The 25,378-nt window shown below is 41.1% G+C and overlaps 1 protein-coding gene across 1 annotated transcript in view; it reads left to right on the top strand.

Moving 5' to 3' along the window:
* The first annotated feature begins 418 nt into the window (after positions 1 to 418).
* abca2 (ATP-binding cassette, sub-family A (ABC1), member 2) overlaps positions 419 to 25,378 on the top strand; it is a 130,583-nt gene continuing 105,623 nt past the window's right edge. The window contains exon 1 of the mRNA XM_051950629.1: positions 419 to 840. Coding sequence (XP_051806589.1) covers positions 775 to 840 — 66 coding nt within the window. The 5' untranslated portion in view covers positions 419 to 774. The remainder of the gene's footprint in view (positions 841 to 25,378) is intronic.

The following is a 25,378-nucleotide window of genomic DNA, read 5'->3' as shown; positions in this document are numbered from 1 at the left end:
TGAAAATCACATTTATTGTCAGGTTTTGATCAGTTAGTATATATTATTAGTATTAATTATAGATGTAATAGTTGAATAATCCAGTGATGGTTGACTTTTAAATTAATCAGCAGCTGTTTTTAATGATAGATTAATATTTTTTTCTCTGAATTCTCTGACTGAAGCTTCTGAAAGTTGAATATTTTCTGGTTTCTTTCCTTCTTTTTGACTGAATATTTTCAGGTTGTGAACAAATCAGCACATTTTGGGAAACACTAAACAAACTGTGATCCAGTTTTATCCATAAACCTTCTCTTGAGATTTAACTTTTAAAAATGCAGCTTTTTTTTTAGGTAGATTGAGTGAAATAACCGTTGTATTTAAAGCAGTCATCCGGAGAGCTTTTGTTTTTAAAGGCAAGACCGGAAGTGTAGCTGTTCCTGGCTGTGGTTAGCTTCATGACCGGCTGCTCCAGTGCTGGTTTCCTGACCCAACTCTAAACGTCGCGTTTTAAAGCTGACCGGACTCCCGGAGAAACGGCCGCCCGGTGCTCCGCCGACACACGGAAACCAGACAGTGCTCTTCGGCTGTTTACTGCCAGTCAGAGGCAGCTGAGCATTCCTGGGTCCAAATATCTGTGTAAATAGTCGTTCAAATGTGAGGCCGAGAGAGGCTTGGACGTGATGCTCGGGAACGGGATAGAAATTCCCCAGTTATTTAAATCCAGTCACAGGCCACCGCCGGTATGCTAATTTCCTAAATTTGGGACAGACTGAAGCAGAAGTGGGAAGTAAAATGGGATTCCTGCACCAGCTCCATCTTCTTCTGTGGAAAAACATCTCTCTGAAGAGGAGGGGATCGGTAAGATAAGACGTTTCCTCGCATGACAGTGTGTACATTTCGATGAGAAGAGTCGTGTTTGGCTGTCAGACGGGCGTCGGTTTAGCTGCTCTGCTGCTGCAATGACCGCAGCCGCTATCTGGGCTAATTCTAGCAGCACCTGTCTCTGTGAGGAACTCCTAACCTGTTGGCAGACATTACAATAACACCGCAGTGAGCTCTGTGATGCGATGCTGATCGTTTCCTACCTGTGCTCTGTAAGGCCCTCTGTCAAACAGGTTGTTTGTGGATAAACAGTTGTGTCATTTGTGTGTCTGGGTTTATTAGGCTCAGGTGTGGACAGGCCTGGTGCTGTCAGCTCAGGAAGTGTTGACCTGAGGTAATTATTAGTAACACAATATCTCAGTTACACATTATGCCACAGTAAATATTCATTTACTGAGTTTCATTCTAAACTTACAATCCATGTAACAACACGTCACTGTGAAACTACACCTTGACAGCACCTGATGGAGAATATTCTAGAGCAGGGGTGTCAAACTTGTTTTAGTTTCAGCCCAGTTTGTCCTAAAGTGACCAGTAAAATCACAGCATAATAACCTATAAATAACAACAATACCAAATCTTTCCTTTGTTTTGGTGCAAAAAATGTTTGTTCTGAAAAATGTTCGCACTTAATGAATTATGTTTTTTTTTTTTTTTTTTACAAAACATCATAAACAACCTGAAATTTCTGAAAAAAATAAGTTCAATTTCAACAATATTATGCCGCAGTTTCTCGTTTACACATTTACTTTATGATCAAAAAGACAAAAGTCAGGCAAATAATTTACAAAATCAAGACACAAGCAAAGCAAAAAAAGACGGAAAACTACAAAAATGAGACAAAAACAACGATAAAGCGAAACACAAGTGAGACAAAAAGGAAACTAAATGACAAAAATGAGAAACAAAACAACAAAAACATGAGACAACAAAAATCAAACAAAAAAAGCCCAAAAGGAGACAAAATATGACAAAAACAAGCCACAAACTGACAAAAGAACTGTGAGCAATCTAGTATTTTACTTTATGATCAAAACAACAAAAGTCAGACAAAAAGAGACAAAAAAGAACAAAAGCATGACAAAATATTACAAAAACGAGATAAAAAGTGGACAAACGACACAAGCGAGACAAGAAAACAATGAATATAGCTTAACACAAAATGACAAATGTGACATAAAACACAGGCGAGACAAAAAGGAAACACAAAAATGAGAAACACAGCAACAAAAGCATGAGACAGGTGACATAAGTCAGACAAAAAATAAACAAAAGAGAAAATATTACAAAAACCAGGCACAAAGTGAAAAAAAAGGACTTTGAGCTTTCTAGTATTTTACGTTATGATCAAAACAATTTGTCAAGGTCAAGAAAATATTTTACATTTACAGTTTTACAAATTTGAAGTTCATGTCTTCTCAGTAATTTTTGTACTTTCCAAAGTTGACCAGGTTGGACCCTCTGGCGGCTTTTAGCCCATGGGCCGTGCGTTTGACACCCCTGTTCTAGAGAGTTCATATTAACATCCTGCAGTGATATTTATAGTGGCAAGTATCAACTTTTGTTACCATTTCAATTTTGAAGGTATAATTTACGTAACTATGCAGGTAGGTTAAAATGTATAGGTTCACCATGGATGTTCATGGGATGGGATCTTACAAAGCTTACGTGGTATTAACCTGCTTCACTGTTGCATTTCATTAAGTTCGGGGACTTGCAAAGAGATTTTTCAGAATTGTCACAATTAAAGCAGCAGGAGCATAGCTATCCTAAATAGTAGTCCCTAATAAGTGTTAAGCTGCAGAAAGCGGAGCCAACCTTTTCACAGTACAGTGTGATACTGTGCAGTGTGTCGTCATTAGACTGCCCCCGTCTTATAAACACCCACAATTTTTCAACTCCACACAGTCTGTTGGATGAAAAATTTGGGATTTAAGGCCCACTCTGTCTTGTGTATCACTGTGGTTTCAACCATTAGCAGAGCACCAGTGGATGGAGTTTGCTTACTTGTCATGGTGATAGTATAGATTAAAGTTTTTAACATGTAGTTACAGTTAGTTCAACCACTGTTTCAAGTTAAAATTAGTGGTGAGACACAATTAAATAAATGTGTCTAATTAATTAGTGACTTTGTAATTAATTATTTGTGATTAATTGCATTTTTGTCAAATAGCGATATTTGACACAATAAGCTAAGTGTTTCAGTTCAAATAGATTTTGGTTGATGACTGAATGGCTGAATAGACATATAGTACCATTTGCATCATATTTGATGCATGAGTGTCTGAGACCTCTAGCTCATCAACATGATAAATAGTTAAATAGGACAAAACTAGTTTATGTTTCTCTTGTCAACATTGTTGAGAGCAAAAAGTTGCAAAAACTGCCCAATGTGTCAGATGTGATACAAACAAAAATATCATAAACAAAATTATCTGGCTTTTTTGTTGATTTTGTTACAAAGGTTAATAAACATCTCAGTTCCAAACAATTAGAATTTTCTGACTATTTTTTGATAGGTCAGGCTTTACAGGATGAAATTACAAAAAATATTTATGTTTAATTTTTATTTATCTGCATTTTTCATCTGTCTGCTACATTCACAGATTACTGTAAACTCAAAGTGCAATTATAGCGATGATGTTCAACATTTTAAGACTTTTTATAAACTCAAGCACGTTCAGTGTCTTGAAAAGTGGTCTATTATGGGATGGCTACACCGTTTGCTGGTACCAGGACTATCGTAGCTAACATTAGCTGTGGTGCTAACAGCAACATGTTTTGCATTGAGGTGATGCCGTCGGCTTGAAGTGCTGCAGTGATCAGAAAACTGTTTGTTGCACAATTTACACACAAACATGCTTTTATCCAAACTGCCATTGGAAAGATTTTTAAAAGAAAACTTTCAGCCCAACAGGCTCAATGCAGTCTTTCTTGTGCACTGACAGTGCATCCTGTGGATCTTCTTGGCGGCTGGCAAGCAGGCTTTAGGTTCATTATCACCAGCTACCAGGCATCAGTGTTACTGGAGTGCCAGAAATTAGGAAACTGGGAAAGTTGCGATTAAATGCGTTGTTTTTGTAACATGTTTTTTTTCCTTTAAATTAATTAATTGTAATTAATGTGTTTAAGTTCTGGCCCTAGTTAAAATATGAACTTTGCTCCACCACGCCTCCAGGCACTCTGAAATGTTCATGGCTGAATCAAGTTCCTCATGTGGTGTCGCTGGAGTGAATGAGTGGAAATCCATGTGATGAGTACACTGGGTTTGACATGCCAGGTTAGTGGAATGCCCCTTCAGTAACTGAATAGAACTTAAGAAGTACAGGCAGTGGAGGACAGGTCCCCTAAAAATAGCCAATGTCCCTTCAATTATCAGTTGTTTACTTCATTAATATGATGCTTGGTACTGCTTCTGTAGTTGCTTGGTGGAGGCAACAAACTAGGGAGTTTCTCAGACATGGAATTATTGCTGTGTGGCATTCTGTGTCTGATATTTCTTGTGGTTTTCACCCAAGTTTGGTCTGGACCAACTCCTGAGAATAATATCTGGCTCTTTAGCTGCTAAGTGCTCCACTATGTTGACATGCAACTTCCTGTCTGTCTGCTCTTTGCTGCTGACCAGGTAGTGAACAGAAGCTTAACAGGAACTTTTTTCTTTTAACCAAATGCAGCAGAACAGTAAACTTAACCATTCAGACTGGAGGACATGTTGGACTGAATGTCATCTCTTTTGGGATAAGGAAAAGAAAGGAAATTTGGCATGTATTTGAAGATAAATATTTATAACATTTACAGGTGACAGCTGGCTGGCTAGCTACCTGGACAAACATACAGAGAGCTCACCCAGCGCCCTCCTGTGTGGCACTGCAGCTAGGATTATTGGCTTGGTTTGAATAAGAATGTTACTGAGAGAATACTGTGTACAGTGATCTTTAATACATATCTTTTCAGACATGGAACCAGCTGGCTGTGTAAATAATTTGTCATTCAGACACAGACATCTTCATGCCGTTGTGTCAGAAAATTTGTAGAAAGAGGCTAAACTCATGTCATATTTTGCAACTGGTGGGAGGAGAACGGACAGTGTTGACGTGTTTTTGTATAGATTATGTAAGTGGTTCACAGGCATCTCTTGATCTGTTGGTGATCAGTCCTAACTTCTCACTTCTACTGTACAAAAATATCTCAAACAAAAGTCCCAAAACACAGCAGTGTACATGATCTAGTTCCTTATGGTCTTATGACTGTCAAAAGAAACAATATCGGCTTCAAACTGACTTAATCATTCACAAAAAATAAGGTAAAAAAAAAACCCAGTTATGCAAGCACATATACTGAGGGACATTAGAATGTCATTCTCCAGATGTGTGATATAATCTGACATGGTGACCTCTGCAACTGTTCCATCTGACTGTGCATATTGTGGGGCCTTTAATCCCTACAGGGTCTATTAGTAGCCATCAGAGTTCCTAAAACCTGTCAGCTGATATATTTTAGTAATGTTTGTGCTGTTTCCAAAAGCTGAGGCTGGCTCCGTCTTCAGGCAGCTGTTTTTTTTTTTGTTTTTTTTTAGCCGTCTGCTGCATTCACTGGTGTCCTGATAGAGGGCTTGGTCTGCGTAGGTTTGTGTTTATGTGGGAGCAGCTGTTTTTAGCCCATTTACCTGCAGACGTCAGGCTTGGAGGAAACTCAAGAGATTCACTGGAGTACTTCTGTTATAAGAATAGTAACAGTTGCGTCATTTCTGTCTCGATTTATAATGACACTGTCCTGGTTTTGCCTCATTAAAGCTGTCCATGGGATTGATGATGAAAGCAGAACAGACTAGTCAGCACTTAGCTGAGGTAGCATCAATCCCATATGCTCCTATAGGTGCTGACTGACATAAACCAGCTGATTCAGAAATTAAAGGCAAATCATGGCCCAGTTGTATAACAACATTAAAACCAATGATAGTTGAAGTGAATACCATCTATCGAGGGGTTCAATATATTAGGCAGCACATAGTGTGTTTTTCAAGGTGATATGTTGGGGAAAAAGAAAAATGAGCAAATGTGAGGGTCTTAGTAAACCTGACTGGGGTCAAACTGTGGCAAGTCATGTAGGGTCTTCTGGTATACAGTGTTCAGAAAATACCAAACATGCTCCAAACAAGGACTAGCACTGAAACAATGACAGAGTCATGTGTGCCCTCAGCTCGTTGATGCACATGAAGAATGAATGCTGGCCCTTGTGGTCGCATTTTTTAGGACACATTGCAAAATCCCTGTAATGGAACACCATGTCTAGTAGCTTGCTGTGCTCAGAATGCTTGGAGTGCCCATGCCGACCCTTTCCACTGTTGAAAGCACCTATAGAGGGCGTGTCAGTGTAAGAACTGGAGTATGGACTAATAGAAAAAGGTGGCCTGGTATGATGAATGTTGTTTTCTTTCACATCATAAAGACAGCATGGCATTCTTGATAGGACTGACCTCTTTTGGCATTGTGGGATATGCTGGATTAACAATAAGCAATGAAAACAGATTTCAAAGATTTGCTGGTAATGTCTTGGTGCCTGGTACAATAGGATGATGTGTCAAAGAATGTATTTTTTGGCCTTTATTGTATAGGACAGTGGACAGACACAGGAAACATGGGGAGAAGAGTGCAGGAAAGACCTGTAGCAAAGCGCCATGGGCTGGATTTGAACCCATAATACACTGGGGAAAATAGCTCCTGTTTATGGGTAGTTTGCTCAATCAGTTGAGCTACTGGGGTGCTCATGTCAAAGCTGTTTTGGTTACACAAGACGGATATATACAGTAATAGTCAGGTAGTTGTGGCTGATCGATGCATTTTTAACCACCACCTTAAAGACCAAGTCAAGATCTTATGTCTTTTTCAGACCTACCAGCAACCGGCAAAATATCAAAGAATTAAACTGAAATAGGGATTATTTTCATTTTAAAGCAGCAGAACAATAGGAAAACACATCTTACACTAGTCAAGTCAAATTTTCAATCAAAATGTTGACCAAAGTGCCTTACATACATAAATTACAATATATTTGGATTGACATTTACAGCCTAGTGAACGTAGAGGAATGACCAAATACAAACACAGACAGTAATACGAATAAAAAAATATCTGGGTAAAATGGTATTAACACAGTAGCAATGCTCAGAGAACAAGTTAAACATAAGAAATACAGCGTCTTTCAGAGAGGTGGGCTGTTGCACAGAGTCATCAGCTCCAGCTAAATATTTTGTTAAGTTGTGGCTGTCCTCGGGATGAGTCCTGAGCTTTCAGATTCACTGTTTAGGATATCAGAAATAAACTGAGTTAGTTATTTGGACAGTCTAAAATGCTGATTGACATGTATGTTGTACATTTACATCACTTGGTGTATTATCTAACATTTTGTAAACAACAAATATGCATTATGACACTCTCCAACACTGTGGGGATATGTCTGCGAGAGGCTGTGAGGAACATTCAGGGAAAGTGATCTCTATCTGAATGACTAGAATGCTGTTCCTTATGCATTGATGAAGCCAGCAGTGATCCATGTCCTATGTCTGAAAGGGCTTCAGTGACAAATTGTGGTCATATGTATATCTTCATCATTATTATTCCCAGGCTAAAAATAGAGATTATGACAGGTGTTAAACTTATCTGTGGAGAGGGAATTTCTAATAGTGATTGGCAAGCTGCTCCAGAAAATAGGGCCAGCATCATAAAATGCTCCATCATCCTGGATTTTACCTGGGGAGATGAAATAGTCAGTAAACCAAATCTATCACTTATTGGTAATCAGTTACTATCATGGAGCAGGGTAAATATGAAATGGTAAGAAAGGTGCTGGCAAACAATTACATACATACAGTATAAATGCATAACTAGCCGGCATGGAGCAGCATGGTATGTCATTTAGAGTTGTTTGCGTCCACCTGATGAAGTCAAACATTCATCAACAAATTATTAAACACATATTGATGAAACAGTCATCATATTACTTCTGGCTCGGCCTTCATCAACTCCTGAGAAAATAGAAATCGCATGCTTCTGTGGCCGCGAAGCACTCCACGTTGCTCATCAGCTAGGGTTTAAATGTGTTGGTGTCTCTCTACAGGGAGGTAGGTGTATAATGGTACTTCATTAGAGTTTTTTTTTTTTGTGCTGACAACAGCTGCTATTCAGAGCACATGCTATATGGATGTCTTGGCCCTCTTCATGCTCCAGCCTGACCATATTAGTTGCTAATGAATGAAATTATCAACAAGTAGGTGACGTCATTGTGTGTATTTTGTGTGGACTCACAACGCTCTCACGTGTAAACATTACAGAGAGAAGCATGTGCAGGAGACTGTGCTGTGTTTTCCGGTGCCAGCTGACCGGTCTATCACATTTTAAACAACTATAATATTGGAAACTCCAGCGTTGTAGCAGCAAGTCACAAGAATATTACTGTCTTTATTGCTAGTTAGCACATGCATAAAACATCAAGCTAAATTACTGCCACCATCAGTTCAAAGTGAAATGGCAACATTACCCTCTATAATTTTAGTCCAGTGTACTGTCCTTTAAAGAAATAATGTGGTTGTTACACATGGTTATTAAATATGGTTATTACAAACCATATCTTGCTCGTGGACACGCTCTTTGGATAAGAGCATGTTTTGTGGCCTACACAAGAAAAATATTAAGGTTTCTCAAGAGACAACGGAACTCCAACGTAAGTCGATTTTCGTAGCAAGTTGGACCTCCGGCGAAAATGTAAACAAAGCCGTTTCGTGGATCATGATATCAATCAGTTCATCGGATAAGTCATGAATACCAATGACTTTCATGCATGTATTAGTCATTTTACAAGTAGACAACAGAACGTAATATGAATACAACAACAACAACAGAAAAACAGAGTAACAGAATATGTTGCACTGTTTTTCCAGCTTGATCAAATAATTTTCCTCTGTGTGTTTTTCTGATCTTTAGCTCCAAAAGTTAGTGTAATGTAGTAAAATACATGGTGGCGTACAACCGTCGAATGTAAACAAAGCTGCATGACGACGGATTCGTCCACTCTGCTCGCCAACTAGTTCCATGTAACCAGTTCTGACGTAACAACGAAATGCTGCACATCGTAAACTGAGGTCCCCGTATATGTTTACTTATACAAACAAAAACTAATATACTTTAAAACCGGATTTTAACTGAGACACTCATGTCCATGTAAACAAACTCAGAGTGAACACGAAGCAAACCTCAATTCAACAAAAAAAAATCACAGAAATTAAAGCAAATTATAATACTTTCTGAGGATGACTGAAGACTGCATATTTCCTGTGCTGTAACTACAACCGGTAACGTTCACATTATACATTTATTTGATCCATTGTCAATATACAACATTAACTTGTGCTACTTTAAAAAGGATTATTTTACTGGTACAGTAGTGGTCTAAATACAGCTTTATGCATAAATAACACAGACGTGTTGAGCTGATGCAACTGTACCAAGCAAATCATGAATCAAAATGAATGTGACATACATGGCTCTGAATGTTCAGCTGTACATCACAGGTCCCCAGTAACAGCAGCAAGCAGCGTTACTGTCGCAAAACTAGTCTCTCTCTGAATGATAGTTGTACAGTAACCCACGGTCTTTATAGAGACTGCACAGCTGCTCTCAGAGAAGATGTAAAATGAGGAGAGAAAGGAAAAAAGAAATCAAAGGGAAGAAAAGAGAAACAATTTTCAAAATGATAAAGAGAGGGGATGAGAAAAAGAACTAGACGAGCCCTCAGTAGAGGGCAGAACCACGCCTTCTACTGGCGAAAACCCTGTCCTCCCTATACAAATGATGCAATATGTATCAATTTTGATCATCGTACGTATCTCCCTCCCTACTTGATCTGTTGACCTGTAACTCCACAACTGAGCAGGGGACCTTAGACTGATCTTCAGTGACAAGTTTGATTATCCTGACTTCAGCACTTGCAGAGATATCGGAACGGACATAGCCACATACATACATACAGTGCCTTGTGAAAGTATTCGGCCCCCTTGAACTTTTCAACCTTTCGCCACATTTCAGGCTTCAAACATAAAGACATAAAATTTTAATTTTTTGTCAAGAATCAACAACAAGTGGGACACAATCGGGAAGTGGAACAAAATTTATTGGATATTTTATACTTTTTTAACAAATAAAAACCTGAAAAGTGGGGCGTGCAATATTATTCGGCCCCCTTGCATTAATACTTTGTAGCGCCACCTTTTGCTGCAATTACAGCTGCAAGTCGCTTGGGGTATGTCTCTATCAGTTTTGCACATCGAGAGACTGAAATTCTTGCCCATTCTTCCTTGCAAAACAGCTGGAGCTCAGTGAGGTTAGATGGAGAGCGTTTGTGAACAGCAGTCTTCAGCTCTGCCCACAGATTCTCGATTGGATTCAGGTCTGGACTTTGACTTGGCCATTCTAACACCTGGATACGTTTATTTGTGAACCATTCCATTGTAGATTTGGCTTTATGTTTTGGATCATTGTCCTGTTGGAAGATAAATCTCCGTCCCAGTCTCAGGTCTTTTGCAGACTCCAACAGGTTTTCTTCCAGAATGGTCCTGTATTTGGCTCCATTCATCTTCCCATCAATTTTAACCATCTTCCCTGTCCCTGCTGAAGAAAAGCAGGCCCAAACCATGAGGCTGCCACCACCATGTTTGACGGTGGGGATGGTGTGTTCAGGGTGATGAGCTGTGTTGCCTTTATGCCAAACATATCATTTTGCATTGTGGCCAAAAAGTTCCATTTTGGTTTCATGTGACCAGAGCACCTTCTTCCACATGTTTGGTGTGTCTCCCAGGTGGCTTGTGGCAACCTTTAAACGAGACTTTTTATGGATATCTTTGAGAAATGGCTTTCTTCTTGCCACTCTTCCATAAAGGCCAGATTTGTGCAGTGTACGACTGATTGTTGTCCTATGGACAGACTCTCCCACCTCAGCTGTAGATCTCTGCAGTTCATCCAGAGTGATCATGGGCCTCTTGGCTGCATCTCTGATCAGTCTTCTCCTTGTTGGAGGTGAAAGTTTAGAGGGACGGCCGGGTCTTGGTAGATTTGCAGTGGTCTGATACTCCTTCCATTTCAATATGATTGCTTGCACAGTGCTCCTTGAGATGTTTAAAGCTTGGGAAATCTTTTTGTATCCAAATCCGGCTTTAAACTTCTCCACAACAGTATCTCGGACCTGCCTGGTGTGTTCCTTGGTCTTCATGATGCTCTCTGCACTTTAAACAGAACCCTGAGACTATCACAGAGCAGGTGCATTTATACGGAGACTTGATTACACACAGGTGGATTCTATTTATCATCATCAGTCATTTAGGACAACATTGGATCATTCAGAGATCCTCACTGAACTTCTGGAGTGAGTTTGCTGCACTGAAAGTAAAGGGGCCGAATAATATTGCACGCCCCACTTTTCAGTTTTTTATTTGTTAAAAAAGTATAAAATATCCAATGAATTTCATTCCACTTCACGATTGTGTCCCAATTGTTGTTGATTCTTGACAAAAAATTTAAATTTTATATCTTTATGTTTGAAGCCTGAAATGTGGCGAAAGGTTGAAAAGTTCAAGGGGGCCGAATACTTTCACAAGGCACTGTACATACATACATACTTACCCAGCCAGCCAGCTACCACCCCGAATGCAGTAACCCCGCTGACGTTCGTCAGGCGTGGTTAAAGAGAGAAAGTTTTGATCAAGGATGAAGCTGCTGATGGATAAGAAAGTGTGCAAATCCGTAGCGGAAGGTTAACTGACAGCAAATTCGATTATAAATGCTAACAGACTAGCAGCTGCTTCACTGAGGCCTGGCACTGGAGACATAGGAGGTTATCTATAAGTCCTTTGAGGCAACAGTGTGGTAGCTCTTCCTCTTTAGGCCATCTAGAGGCAGTTTATGTTTTTTCCCCACGATTCCTTATGGTCTTGAATGTCGGCATGTTTTACAGAAGCAGTTAATATAGAAACAGGTTTCTTTTGCTAAAAGCTGTGCTTCATTTGAGCATGAAAGTATTTTTAGGTAACATTTAAGAACAACTCCTTCCAGAACATTCCTAGACAGATCCATAAGGCCCTACACCAAGGGATGCATGAATATGAACAAATATTCTGTTACTACTCTAGGAAATATAGTTTGCAAGATACACATATCGCAATAACCAGATGAATATGTACACTTGGATACATTAAATGTAGATGAAAATGCAGCTGAAAACAAGTGCTCACCAACAGAACACACAGCCATAGTATTCCCAGAGTGTGTTTCAGAACCATCACCTATATTCCTTCAAGACTAAGTCACGTCCCATTTGCTCAGAAACAGTATTTGGACACTTACCACTTGTGGGCACTTCCACTACCAAACACATGCGAATGTTTGGGGGCACCCAGACAATTTCATGTTTTAATGAAAACTAAGACTTTTATTAATGTGCTAACATAACTGCACAAGTGTTTTCTAATCATCAATGAGCCTTTCAACACCATTAGCTAACACAAGGTAGCATTAGAACACAGGAGTGATGGTTGCTGGAAATGTTCCTCTGTACCCCTTTGGAGATATTCCATTAAAAATCAGCCGTTTCCAGCTAGAATAGTCATTTACCACATTAACAATGTCTACACTGGATTTTTGATTCATTTAATGTTATCTTCAATGAAAAAAAATATTTTCTTTTAAAAATTAAGATATTTCAAAGTGACCCCAGACTTTTAAACGGTAGCGTGTGTACACAAGTGAAAAATAGAGCATCTGATATTTTGATCCAAGCTTTGCCAACAGTTGCTTGATTACACATGCAACAGACACTGAGTAACATTTAGGTCTGTATTTGTATCCACCTGATGAATCATCGTCACTCTGTTTTACCTCTGTTTCTGTCGCCCCCAACTCCTCAGAGAAATGTGTGGCTCTTGAGATGCAAAATGCTCCACTCACGAGCTACTCAGCAGCTGCAGTGTTTTTGTGTTTTGTAATTCACCCTTATAAATTAGCGCTTTACAATTCCACACAGACATGTGAGTCATTGTTGATGTAAAAACATTTATTAGTAAAGCTTTAAGTAGGTAAAGGAAAGCTCAAGATGTAGGGGCAAATCTTTAAATGAAAAGCATGTCTGCTCAAAGTGAGACCATTCAGTATCATATATTCTTGTGTAGGTGGGTACGTTCTTTTAACGTTCTTTTAAATGCAAACATCACTGTGTTTTACCATTGGTTGTTGAAATTTAAATTGTCTACCTGGCCTGGGTTTTCTTTCCTAAATTGAGGATTGAAAGATGCAACCTTTGTCACAAGGTGTCACATAGGCTGTCCACAAGTGTAGACATGTAGGAAATCTCATTTACTATCATTTTTTTGCTTGCATGGATTAAATATGGCTCTGTTGAAAGAAGAAAGAGTGGAACTGGTATTTCTCAGTGGACATGAAGGATGGACATATCGAAAGATAGGGTTAGGGTTATGGAAGTGATGTTTTTTTTTTTTTGGACTAGCATGAATGGATTCTGATGATTTTAGAAAATGAAATAATTGCATCAAGCCTAAATTGTGCTTTGGAGGGAAGCAGGAGATGTGTCTTGTGGAAATAATATAAAGGACCAGGAAATGCTAATTGCAACTCTTGAAATTGTGACACTTGGACAAAGACCTTCAGTCATTTTAAATGTTGAAGCAGCAACTTCACTCATTTCAATTTTCATCAATCGACAATCAGTAACGCTTGGAGAAAAATTGAAAACACAGAAGCCTGTCTTCTTGTTTCAGCCTGTGCAAACTTTGCACAGCTGGATTTAGGCAGCCTATTTTTCCTGGTAGATGCTTTCAAGCTTCATCAGACTGTATGTGTCTGTACGCCGCCACATCTCACAGATTTCTGACCAGACCAGTCAAGCACTGTCAGAGGCTTGTCCTAAAGCCACTCCAGCGTCGTGTTGGCTGTGTGTTTTGGGTTATTGATGTGCAGAAAGATGAGCTATCTTGCCAGTTCAAGCAGGGATGGGATTTTTCCGTGAATTCGCGGAATTCCGCTTTTTTCAGGGATGGGAATTTACCGCGGATCCGCTGATTTCATTTATTTGAATGCTGATTTCACAAGTTTGAACATTTTATTGTCGCTGATACTCCGGCGCGATGGTAACGACATTAACGATAGCTTGTTAATGACGATTGTAAACGGCCCAGCGATTGGAAGTTGCTGCGCCGCCGCCGCAACACCCCCCCCCCTCCCCCCAATCCCATTCCTCTGACCAGGTGTTCTGTCGCTGCAGCTGAGAAACACCCTCATCATGATACTGCCACTACCATGCTTCACCTTGGAAATGTTACTAGCCAGGGGCCTCATTTATAAAGCTTGCGTACGCACAAAACAGGGCTAGAAAGTGGCGTACGCCACTTTCTACGCAAAGGTTGTGATTTATAAAAACAAACTTGGCGTGAGACTGTGCGCACCGGTTCGCCAACCTTGATTCTTGATGCTTGCTTACGCACAAAACAGGGCGTAAATCACAAACTTTGCGTAGAAAGTGGCGTACGCTGTGTATGTTGTGATTTCTAAAACAAACTTGGCGTGAGAATGTGCGCACCGGTGCGCGCCAACTTTGATGCTTGCTTAAGCACATTTTGGAGACAGAGGGAACGGCAGTGCCGGAGGGTGAAGTGGCAAATTGAAACCAGATTGATCTCAAACCTTTATTGTTATCACATATTAGACTTGTAGAGCCGGATAATCATAAACCCTCATTGTTGTAGTTGTTCATATAGTGCGTCATTCGGCCGACGACTGTATTTGCAGAACTATGTTCATATATCAACAGGAGCAGATTGAACGTTATTTCATTCGGTCGTTTGACCGAAGGGCCGGTCCACATCTGGGGCCGGTGCGGTGATCTTTATTAAATAATTTTGTTTACTGATCACCCGGCGCCCGTATGGCTCATCGGGGAAAGCAGAAGACCCATTTGCAGGGGTGGTCTCCGATGCAGTGGCCCGGCTTCGATTCCTGCCCGCGGCACTTTTATGCATGTCTTCCCCCTACTCTTCTCCCCATTTCCTGTCACTCTTCACTGCAACTATCTCAATAAAAAGGCAAAAAAAAGTAAAGAATTTTGTTTATTTATCCATATGCGGCCGAATGGGATGAGCGTCCAACCATTAATCAGCCCTGTACAGGCACGCAGGCACACATGCTTCACACCACAACCCCTGAGTGAAAATGAATTTGTCTATGTGAACCAAAAAAAATGTACATTCAATCAGTTTACAAATTATTTGTACATCGGACATGATCATAACAAATTTAGTGGCAGGGTATCCTGGGTCAACACATGATTCATTCATCCTGATGCACAGCAGTGAAAAGACTGCAGGGGGCGCTGTGTAAAATGCCGTGGATCAGCAGCTTATTTATGTACAGATACATTCATGAGTTACTTTGCATTGACCATTCATGGTAAAATGTGGGTGTGTTGTGGGCGGAATGTGAGGTGGATCCACCTGTGCAATCTTCCAGCTGGTGTCTGATTTATCAAGAAATTGCATGCAGCTGTGCTTACGCAAAGTTTTATAAATCAGGGGTGAAGGGCATACGCCCTTTTCGTATTTTCGGCGTACGCAAACTTTAGTATGAATCCTACGCAATGTTTTATAAATGAGGCCCCTGGTGATGAGAAGTGCCTGTTTTTGACATAGTGCTCTGACGTACTGTATGTTCACGGTTTTCCTCATGCTCTCAGGGTCATTTAAATACAAACTCTAAGCAGGCTGTTAGTCGCCTTTTTCTTAGATTGGCCTCCGTTTAGCTCCTTTACCATAAAGGCCTGATGGAAGAAATACTGCTGAGATGGTTGTCCTTTCAGTAGATTAATCCATCTCTGTGGAGATTCTGAACCTCTGTTAGGGGGACTCTTGGGTTCTTGGTCACCGACCTGACCAAGATTCTTCTTGGTCTAGTTCTCAATTTGGCCTACTGAGACTCGTGATGGTTACAATCTCAACCAATTTAACAATTACTCTGGACTGCTGGTGGACTTGCTTCTTTATTCATACATAAAGCACTTTACAGTACATTTGATTTTTTTGTATGGAAAAAAGCACACTATGTAACAGTCTTTTTAAGCATGGTAAAAGTTTTACTGTAAATTAGTAAAAGCATACTCGTAAGCTTACATGTGTTCACAAATTTAGTTCATATTTATATAGCAACAAACAAATTGAACCTCCATGGCTGCAGGTTGTTGCTCCTATACATGTGCTGAAATATAGAAGCAGCAGCAGGTTTCAGTAATCACGCAGCAATTTCTCCATGAAATGCACATTCTAATTATGTGAATGCTATAACATATTTTCTGTATTCTGTACGATTCTGGGTAGGGCTGCAACTAACGACGCGTCGACGAGTCCTCTGAACGCGATAGGTCATCAAAAGCGGAAGTGAGTGCGCAATGCAACAGAAATCACATTCCGACCGGAGCGCGGAACACGGACGAACGTCGGCGCTGCATCGTGCATGTATTATGTATGCATGATGCAGCGCGGACGTCTGCGTTTAGATACAGCTGTATAGTAAACGCTGACATCCATGTTTATGATAGAACGCGGACATCCGCGCTGCAGCGTGCATACATAATACATGCATGATGCAGCGCCGACGTTCGTCTGTGTTCCGCGCTCCGGTCGGAAAGTGATTTCTGTTGCATTGCGCGCTCACTTCCGCTTTTGATGACGTATCGTGCTCAGACGACTCGTCGACGCGTTGTTAGTTGCAGCCCTAATTCTGGGTTAGTACTCCAACATACATACATGAAAAAACATGATTCCACATTAACATTTTAAGCATGTTTAGTTGTTCTTAGCTATTGTGTGCTGATTGATTATATATGATTTTATGTGATTTTTAATGGTTTTCTGTATTTTCAACACATTTCTAAGGACCAGTAATGCTAAGTTTCTCTGCCTCTGTCTTGTTTGTAGTCTTTCATGGCAGTAGGAGTTATATTCAACCCTTTAAATGGCGTTACAGGTAGGATAGTTTCTCATCTCTGAAAGCATACAAATTCTCAAAATTCATCCATCCATCCATTCTCTATACACCGCTTTATCCTCACTAGGGTCGCGGGGGGTGCTGGAGTCTATCCCAGCTGACTCGGGCGAAGGCAGGGGACATCCTGGACAGGTCACCAGTCTGTCTCAGGGCTACATATACAGACACACAATCACACTCACATTCACACCTACGGGCAATTTAGAGTAAATCAATTAACCTCAGCATATTTTTGGACTGTGGGAGGAAGCGGGAGTACCCGGAGAAAACCCACGCATGCACAGGGAGAACATGCAAACTCCATGCAGAAAGATCCCAGGCCCAGGCTGGGATTTGAACCCGGGATCTTCTTGCTACAAGGCGAAAGTGCTAACCACTACGACACTGTGCAGCCCTTCTCAAAATTTAGCCAAAATATTTTTCAGAACTTTGTTTTGGGTCATAATTCACCGTTATGTAAATTCTAAACAGTGGTTAGACCTGTTTTTTCTGAATTCTGTCTGATTTGATATGGACTGACCCATCTTCTAAATTATTTCTATTTAAAATGATAAGTGTCTGGTCCATTTCAGTCTAGAAACACATTGTTGAACTTGACGTTGCCCCCAAAATACCAGTAATTTGGCCCCTCCATGCATTTATGTTAGTGTTATGAATAGTGGTGCCATGTGGTAATTGGTGGAATTACAAGAGAAATCTATTTGTCTCACATTTTAAACTCTTTGATGCGCAACATGAGTCAAAAGTTACCCAAATCCAGTGGAAAATGAGAATCTCCTGACTAGGGATGTGCGCGACTAGCTCTAAGCTCGGGCGTGTGCCGCGCGCTCGTCCCGTCTGGGCTACCTGGTTGATCCTGCCAGTAGCATATGCTTGTCTCTTTTTTTCAACCCCCGCTATCCCCCTCATCATTAGCGGTGTTTTAACCACTCCAGCTACACCCACCACGTCCCTTCCTGCCACCCCGAAGCAAAGCATCGGCTCCAGTATGTGCTGCTCGTGGACTGTCATGGCACACCGACCCACTGCCGTTACGCACAGACGCAGCGGCACTTTCTGTCTCAGTGGACGACTGAACATCTTCATCAGAGGGTGAATATTCCTCTTCAGAATATGAGTAAGCCATTACTTGACAAAGTACTTTGTCAGCGTTGACCAGACCTCTCGGTACGGTGAGTTTTCTCACTCTAAAATGTGCCGTCTTGCGCTCTGATACGCTCCGGCGGCGAGTCTCGTCTCCTCGGTTTTCAAACTCTGTAAACTCCAAAACTTTGAATGAAAACACGCCCACAACTGATGCTCAGATTGAAGTTCCAGATGTCCACCATCTCCTGGTGTACAGTACATGAGACACACCAGGCAGTATATTTGAAGCTGTGGCTTGTTATGTTCAGCAATGTTGCTTGTCGCAATATTGCGACTTTGGCTCTTAAAGGGTTAAATTGCAAGTTTTCCGAACCAACTAGTCGCCAATAAAATTAGCGACTAGTCGGTTCGGAAATTAGTCGAAATTCCCATCCCTACTTCTGACCCACACTGCGGATCAAAGGGGTTAAAATAGGAACTCTTTTGGAAACTTTATGTCCTTTTTATGTATTTTGTTTTAGTGTCAGTTATTGTGCCACCATATTTGTTCTGCCCTACAGAGAATACAGCAGAATTTCGTGTGCTGCAGTGCCTCCTACAGATTTTCTCGTGGAAATGATGTTAAAGCAGGGCATTTTCGAATAGAGTTTTAGTGTTGGTCAGGCCATGAGAGGATCTGGATGTTGCTGCTCCTTCTCCTGTTTTCATTTTAATCTTGCGGCTTTGGACAGTACTTGTCTGTAAGTACAGTAAGTTCTGATTTAGCGATTGGTCAGTATTGTGCTGTGCAACACATTAAATTCTAACTCTGATTAGCTCTTTCTTCTATGTTGATATTTTGTTCCTCAGCTTCTTCTCACTTGTTATGTCTCCTGGCTCTTAGTTGACTATTTCAAGAAGCAAAACTTCAAAATGTTCAACCTATTTAAACCTTCGAGATGAGAGAGATGACAACCAGTCGATTCAATTGATGCCTTTGGTGTCATTTCAAGATGTTTTGTACGCTGTCAACAATCATGCATTTTTTTCAAAAAAATTTGCTTTTTATTTCTTATTAGTCTGACTTTCATGTGTTTTATGAAGTCAAACTGTATGCCGCTTGCTTCTTGCAGTACTGTTTATTCTTATTAAAGTAAATGTCATTAAAGTTTAGGTTGAAGTCTTGGTGGTATATTAGGATAAGATAAGAAATTAGGTTTAGGTGTGTGTATGTTGCTAAAAAAAAACAACACAGTTTCCTGATGGCTCTTTGATTTTTTTTTTTAATAGAGTTTTTTGAGCCCCCTCATAATCCATCCAACTGACATAGTATCCTTTCATTCCATCACTGGAGGACAAACCATATTTGCCAGCTCCAAACATTTTGGCCAAATGAAATTGCTCTGTAGGATTTATAATTTAGGAAATTCACAATAAATCAGCAATATACATTTTGAATGAAGTGCCTCATTAAAAATGTGATTAGAAGGAAGAGGCTGAAGCGTACATCAGCCAGACAGAACATGACGCATCCATTTAGAGGCAGAGAGGGATTGCTTCCACCAAGGTGAGATGAAGGGAGGTTGAAAGTCATTTACTGCAGCAGGGATTATTACAGTCACACACAAAAGTTTATATATACCAGTGAAGACCATGAATATCATGGCAGCAGTGATCATTATAATCATACATTTTGGGTCCTTCATAGATTTATTGTAGGTCTTCTGGACATAGAACAATATCTGCTGGATCAAAACTATTCAGACATCAATGCTATTATTTGGTTACCCATCCCCTTGGAAATAATACCAATAATTGCAAAAATGGCATATCGGCCTTGATAATCAGTCAAACTAATAATCACTTGATTCTTAGTCTATATTCTCTGTTGAGGCAATTCATGTGTCGTTTCCAACTATTACCACACCTGAATAGTTCATTAACGATTTTTGGAGCTTTTACCTACATTTCAAAATTTTCTTCCATCACCAGTGACCTAAGGGACCAGCTGAACAGGAAAAAGAGTCTTCAGGAGTGGCGGCAGAGTGTGCAGAAGGAACTTAATATGAAGCTTAAGAAAGCAAGGAAGCATAGCACGAGAAAACAGGAGAACAAGCTTCAGCAAAACAATGTTTGGAATGTGTGGTAAGAAATGAAGATGGTAATGGGGTTCAAGGTAAAGGAGAAATAGGCCGAGGGAAACCTCAACAGAGTGAACAAAGTGAATGTATCCTTTTGTCGGTTCGGTGAGGATCCTCAGCTTACTCCTCAACTCCTCCAGTCACACAGACCCCATCCATACACTCCTTGCCCCAACAGCTGCTCACAGCTCAGTCTTCCTCAGTGATAAGGATTAACAACACCAAAGTGGTCATTAACAGAGTTCCCTCTACCTGCCCCACCTGCCTGTCCGCTTCCAACAGCCAGGTGAAGAAACAGCTGGAGAGCCTGCATCAGAATAAAGCTACAGTCCAGATGGTGTGAGCCCAGGATCATGATAGCCGGTGCAGTCCAGTCATACAGGAAATTTACAGCACTTTTTTCACAACAACTTTTGCCTGAGCCAGGAGAAAGTTCCAGTCTGGGAGAAAACATCCTATATTGTTCCTGTACCAAAACATGTTCGTCTGTCCTTAGCGATTACAGACTGGTTGCTTTAGTTCATTATTTATGTGTCTGGGATATAGGATACAACAAGTACTTACAGATGGGACTGTTGGACGTGTCACTGAAAATTCCAGTGTGTCAAGCACAATGGGCATGGATTTTTGGAGAATTTAAAATGTCCTGTTGTGTCTGGATTCAGCTGATGGAAAGCACATACAAATCAAAGCAAGTCCAAAGTCCTGCAGAGAATTCTTACATTACACCTTTGTTAATGATGATTTATTAAGGTGTGGATGGCTGAGAAGCTCCTCATACATTCTATCCTCACACCAATTGTTTGTTTTAAACTCAATTTATTTTCTGAGGCCATGCACTGTCTGTGCACTTGTAGTGCAGACAATGCAGATATGAGACCCATAAGCTACCAAATTGATCTCTTGTTCAACTGACTCTGCTCGACCACCCCACCCTTCTATGGTGACCAGGGGAAATAGTGGGGAGCCAATATTTGCTGTTTATTGCTGCTGATTCTCCAGACCCTGCTACCAGCAGAAGTTTCCAGCCCAAACCTCTTGACTGAACCGTTTCTCCAGGGCTTAGCTTAACAGTCCACAGACACAAATGCAAACTGGGTCACTGGGCAATTTGTTTTCAATATGCACAGTTTTGATTGAGAACTTTTTTTGTCAAGAATTTCAGAGAGTTCTGGTAAGAACCCAACTGCAGACACAGACGGCAGTCAGGTTGTGGCAGAAACTTTTAATCAAGCAAAGCCAATTAACACTAACGGGGGGGCAAACATGGCTGGCAAATCCAGGGAACATACATAATGCAATAAAAACTAATCCGAAGGAAAGCATCCCAAAAAATCCTTCCCAGGGAACTCAAATGGGCGAAAATTGGGTAAAACGCAAGGCGAATGAACATGGTACAGAAAATTAAAATCTCAAACCAGAAGCAGACAAGGAGAATTAGGCTGGTAGCAGCCAGGAGTTGCAAACAGGAGAAAAAATTCACTGAAAACTGGTGAAGGAGACAAGACACAGGTGACTCACGAGACATGGGTGAAACAGGTCAGAGCAATAATCAGAGGAGGGAAATGGACAAAGGAAAGAAGTGAAACAAAAGATGACATGGACTGGAAATTATAAAATAAAACAGGAAATAGACATAAGCCTACATCACATCTAGCCCTACAGGGGGAAAAACTCTAGGTGAGTTCCATTCTTGATTGTGAGGAAATGGAAAATAGTGGGTTTTGTCAAATGCCTCAAGTTAAACCTGGCTGGTAGCTCACCTGTAACTAAAGACTTTCCTGTTCTTGGGAGATTTCACCCTCCCCTCCAGAGCTGATTATTGTCGGTCCAACTTAATGAGACGTCCTGCAAAACGGCTACAATTCCAGTCCACGGTCTCAATGTCGCCTCACTCTTAATGGGGTACCAAGCTGAGCTGGAGGAGGACATGGCAACCTTGCATGATGCATCGTCGTGGGAGACGGTGTGTATCATCACCGATCACTGTTCTCACCTCCACAAAGTAGCAAGCAAGGCCCCTGAGCAATACAGCAGGTGTTCAGGAGTTGCTTTGCACCCTGTCACTACAAAAAACATTCAGAAACAAAACAGAGGAGTGGTACCTTTCCCCTACTGAAACAGCCCTGTGGCATGTCCAAGGCCTTGTGCATGCACAGTACAGTGTGAGTTATTCCACCACTTGGCGCTGAGGATAGAGAGGTGGTCAGAATGCACAAAATCAAAGTGGGTTATGAAAGCAGTAAGCAGGGATTAAATGCTGCAGTTTGCTATATTCTCTCACTGTTCATAGTAGTGATTCAGTCAGAAGCCCAGGGAGGAGCTGCTTGCTTCTAAAGGGAGGATATCACCACTTTATTGGGGAAACATTCGACAAGTTGAGTTCTACATGAACACAGAGCAATTTTTACTTGAGATATTTCCTTATGTCAAAGAGAGGAGGATGAGGGATCCAGACTCTGCAGAAGCATCTCAAATAAAAATTCAGAATGCTGACAAATGCTTCGCTGTTGCACCCCCTGCACTGGAAATGTCTCATATTTGCCTTTCAGGGGATGTGTTACAAGTACCTACTCCTTCCTTTTGGTCTCTTACACATCCCAAGAGTGTTTGTAAAATGCACCAACACAGCTGGAGTGCTGTTTAGGAGCTGAAGCATCTATATGTTGATATATAGAGATGGCTGACTTATTATCACGTTTTCCCACCAAGATGCAGTGGCTCACCAAAGGATATTATCAGAATACATAATAAATCTGAGTTCCAGAACAAATTAAGTCTCAGTAAAATGCACAGCAGCCTTACTCCCCTGGAGAAACATGGATTTCCTAATTCAAGGGTGCGTATGGGGGTTGTGTTGTGCAGAAAGTGGGTCACAATGAATGCCTGCTTATCAGGTTTGGGTGGCATCTACAAAGGATGGACTGAACAGGACCTGGGATCTGCACACATGCTTATTTTACATACATTATTCAGAGCTGCTACACTACCAGTCAAACGTTTTAAAACACCCCAGTTTTTGCATTTTTAAAATTCAAGTAGTTAGAATCCAATTAATAGCATGTTGGTTAGCACTTGTGCCTTGCAGCTAGAAAATCCCTGGTTCTTGTCCTGGCCTTCCTGGGATCTTTCTGGATGGAGTTTACATGTTCTCCCTTTGCATGTGTGGGTTTTCTCTGGGTACTCCGGCTTCCTCCCACAGTCCAAAAATATGCTGAGGTGTGAGTGTCATTGTTGGTTTGTATATGTAGCCTTGTGACAAACTGGCGATCTGCCTTCTCCTCAGGTCAGCTGGGATAGGCTTCAGCACCCCCTGCGACCCTAATGAGGATTGAGTGGTGTATAGATGATGGATGGATGGTACAAAGGTCAGTGGTGAACTTCGAAAGGTTTAAAAAAAGGAAGGTTACCCAGAATTGAAAATAATGTACATTTCAAATTTATACAAATAGGCCTTTTTGGGGAACATAGGTTAACAATTTAAAGCTGTCCTGCTGCTGTAGAGGTTTATCAAATGGTAAATGGTTGTATTTATATAGCGCTTTTATCCAAAGCGCTTTAAATGATACGTCACATTCACCCATTCACACACTGATGACGGAAGCTGCCACGCAAGGCGCTAACCACGACCCATCAGGAGCAATTAGGGGTTCGGTGTCTTGCTCAGGGACACCTCGACATGAGCTCGACGGGCCGAGGATCGAACCGGCAACCTTCCAGTTACAAGACGGCCACTCTACCCACTGAGCTAAGCCTTGAAAATTGGTGCTATCAAATCCTACAGAAGTTACAACTTTTCTTGATTACTTACAAACCCCTTTGTCTACATAAAAGTAGTGTTGGAACACACCATGGCACCATACCCTTGAGAGCAATATTTGAAAAGTATCGTACTGTAGAAAGTAGTGGGTTGCTACAAAAATGGCGAGGAAAAGGCAATTAACAACAGAAGAGAGACAGACCATCATAACACTAAAAATTTAGGTCTTTCCTATAGAGAAATTGCAAAAAAAAAGGTCAAGGTATCGGTGAGTACAGTTTTCTTTACCATCAAATGACACTCAGTAACTTTTGATAGTGGGAGAAATTGTGACAGGAAGAGGCCTGGAAGACTCAAAGCCACAACAGAATCAGAAGACAAGTTTCTGAGCGTCAACAGCTTGGTGATAAGAGCTCACAGGACTCAGCTTCCAGCACAGCTTAATAGTGGTCGTAGTAAGAAGTCTCAGTTTCAACTGTGAAGAGAAGACTTGGGGTTGCAGCAAGAAAGCCATTGCTAAGATGTCAAAATAAGAAAAAGAGGCCCGTCTCAGCCATGAAACAACCCCAATGGACGACTGAAGACTGGAAGAAGGTATTATGGACTGATTAATCAAAATTTGAAATCTTTGATTCATCACACTGGATTTTTGTAATCGTCGAGGAGGAGAAAGGATGGTTCCTCAGTGTGTAAAGTCAGCTGTCAAACATGGAGGAGGAAGTGTGACAATCAGGGTCTATTTTGCTGGATCCAGGGTCGGTGACTTGTACAGAGTGAGAGGATCCCTGAACCTAAACGGCTACCACAGCATGCTGCAGCTCCATGCAGAACCCTCTGGTATGTTCCTAGTTGGTCAGGGGTTCATCCTACAGCAAGATAATGACCCAAAACATCAGTCCTAGCTATGCCAGAACTACTGCAGGAAAAGAAGACAACATGGTGAGCTTGAAAACATGGAGTGGCAGCACAGTCTCCAGACTTAAACCCCATGGAGCTGCTTTGGGATGAACTGAATAAAAAATGAAATAAAAAACTGGAAAAATCGGGGTGTTCTGAACTTTTGACTGGTACTGCACCTGTTCAGTGAAACATTTCCTTCCTCTTCTGAGAGGGCATCGTGTTTTAGTTTTGACAGACAACACCACAGTAATGGCTTTTGTCAACAGACATGGGGCTGAAGATCCCTTCAGGTGCACACAGTGACTCACAAACTGATTGTTTTGAGCAGCAAACATTTTCTGTCTCTCCTCTTCTGTCTCCCACACATGTACTATGAGTATCTCTATGGACAATCTCCTGTATGCAGAGTGGAGACTTTATCGAGAGGTGGCCAGGCTGGTCTGGGAACGCTGTGGACAGCCATCAGTGGACCCCTTTTGTAATGTTACGGGGCACCCAGTGCACCGTGTTTTTCTCCTTGTACAACCAAATTGCACCTCTGAGTGTGGACAGACTAA

The sequence above is a fragment of the Acanthochromis polyacanthus genome, chromosome 7, assembly GCF_021347895.1.
Source record: "Acanthochromis polyacanthus isolate Apoly-LR-REF ecotype Palm Island chromosome 7, KAUST_Apoly_ChrSc, whole genome shotgun sequence".
In the NCBI taxonomy this organism is placed as follows: Eukaryota; Metazoa; Chordata; class Actinopteri; family Pomacentridae; genus Acanthochromis; species Acanthochromis polyacanthus.
This window is presented reverse-complemented; position numbering and strand designations above follow the sequence as displayed.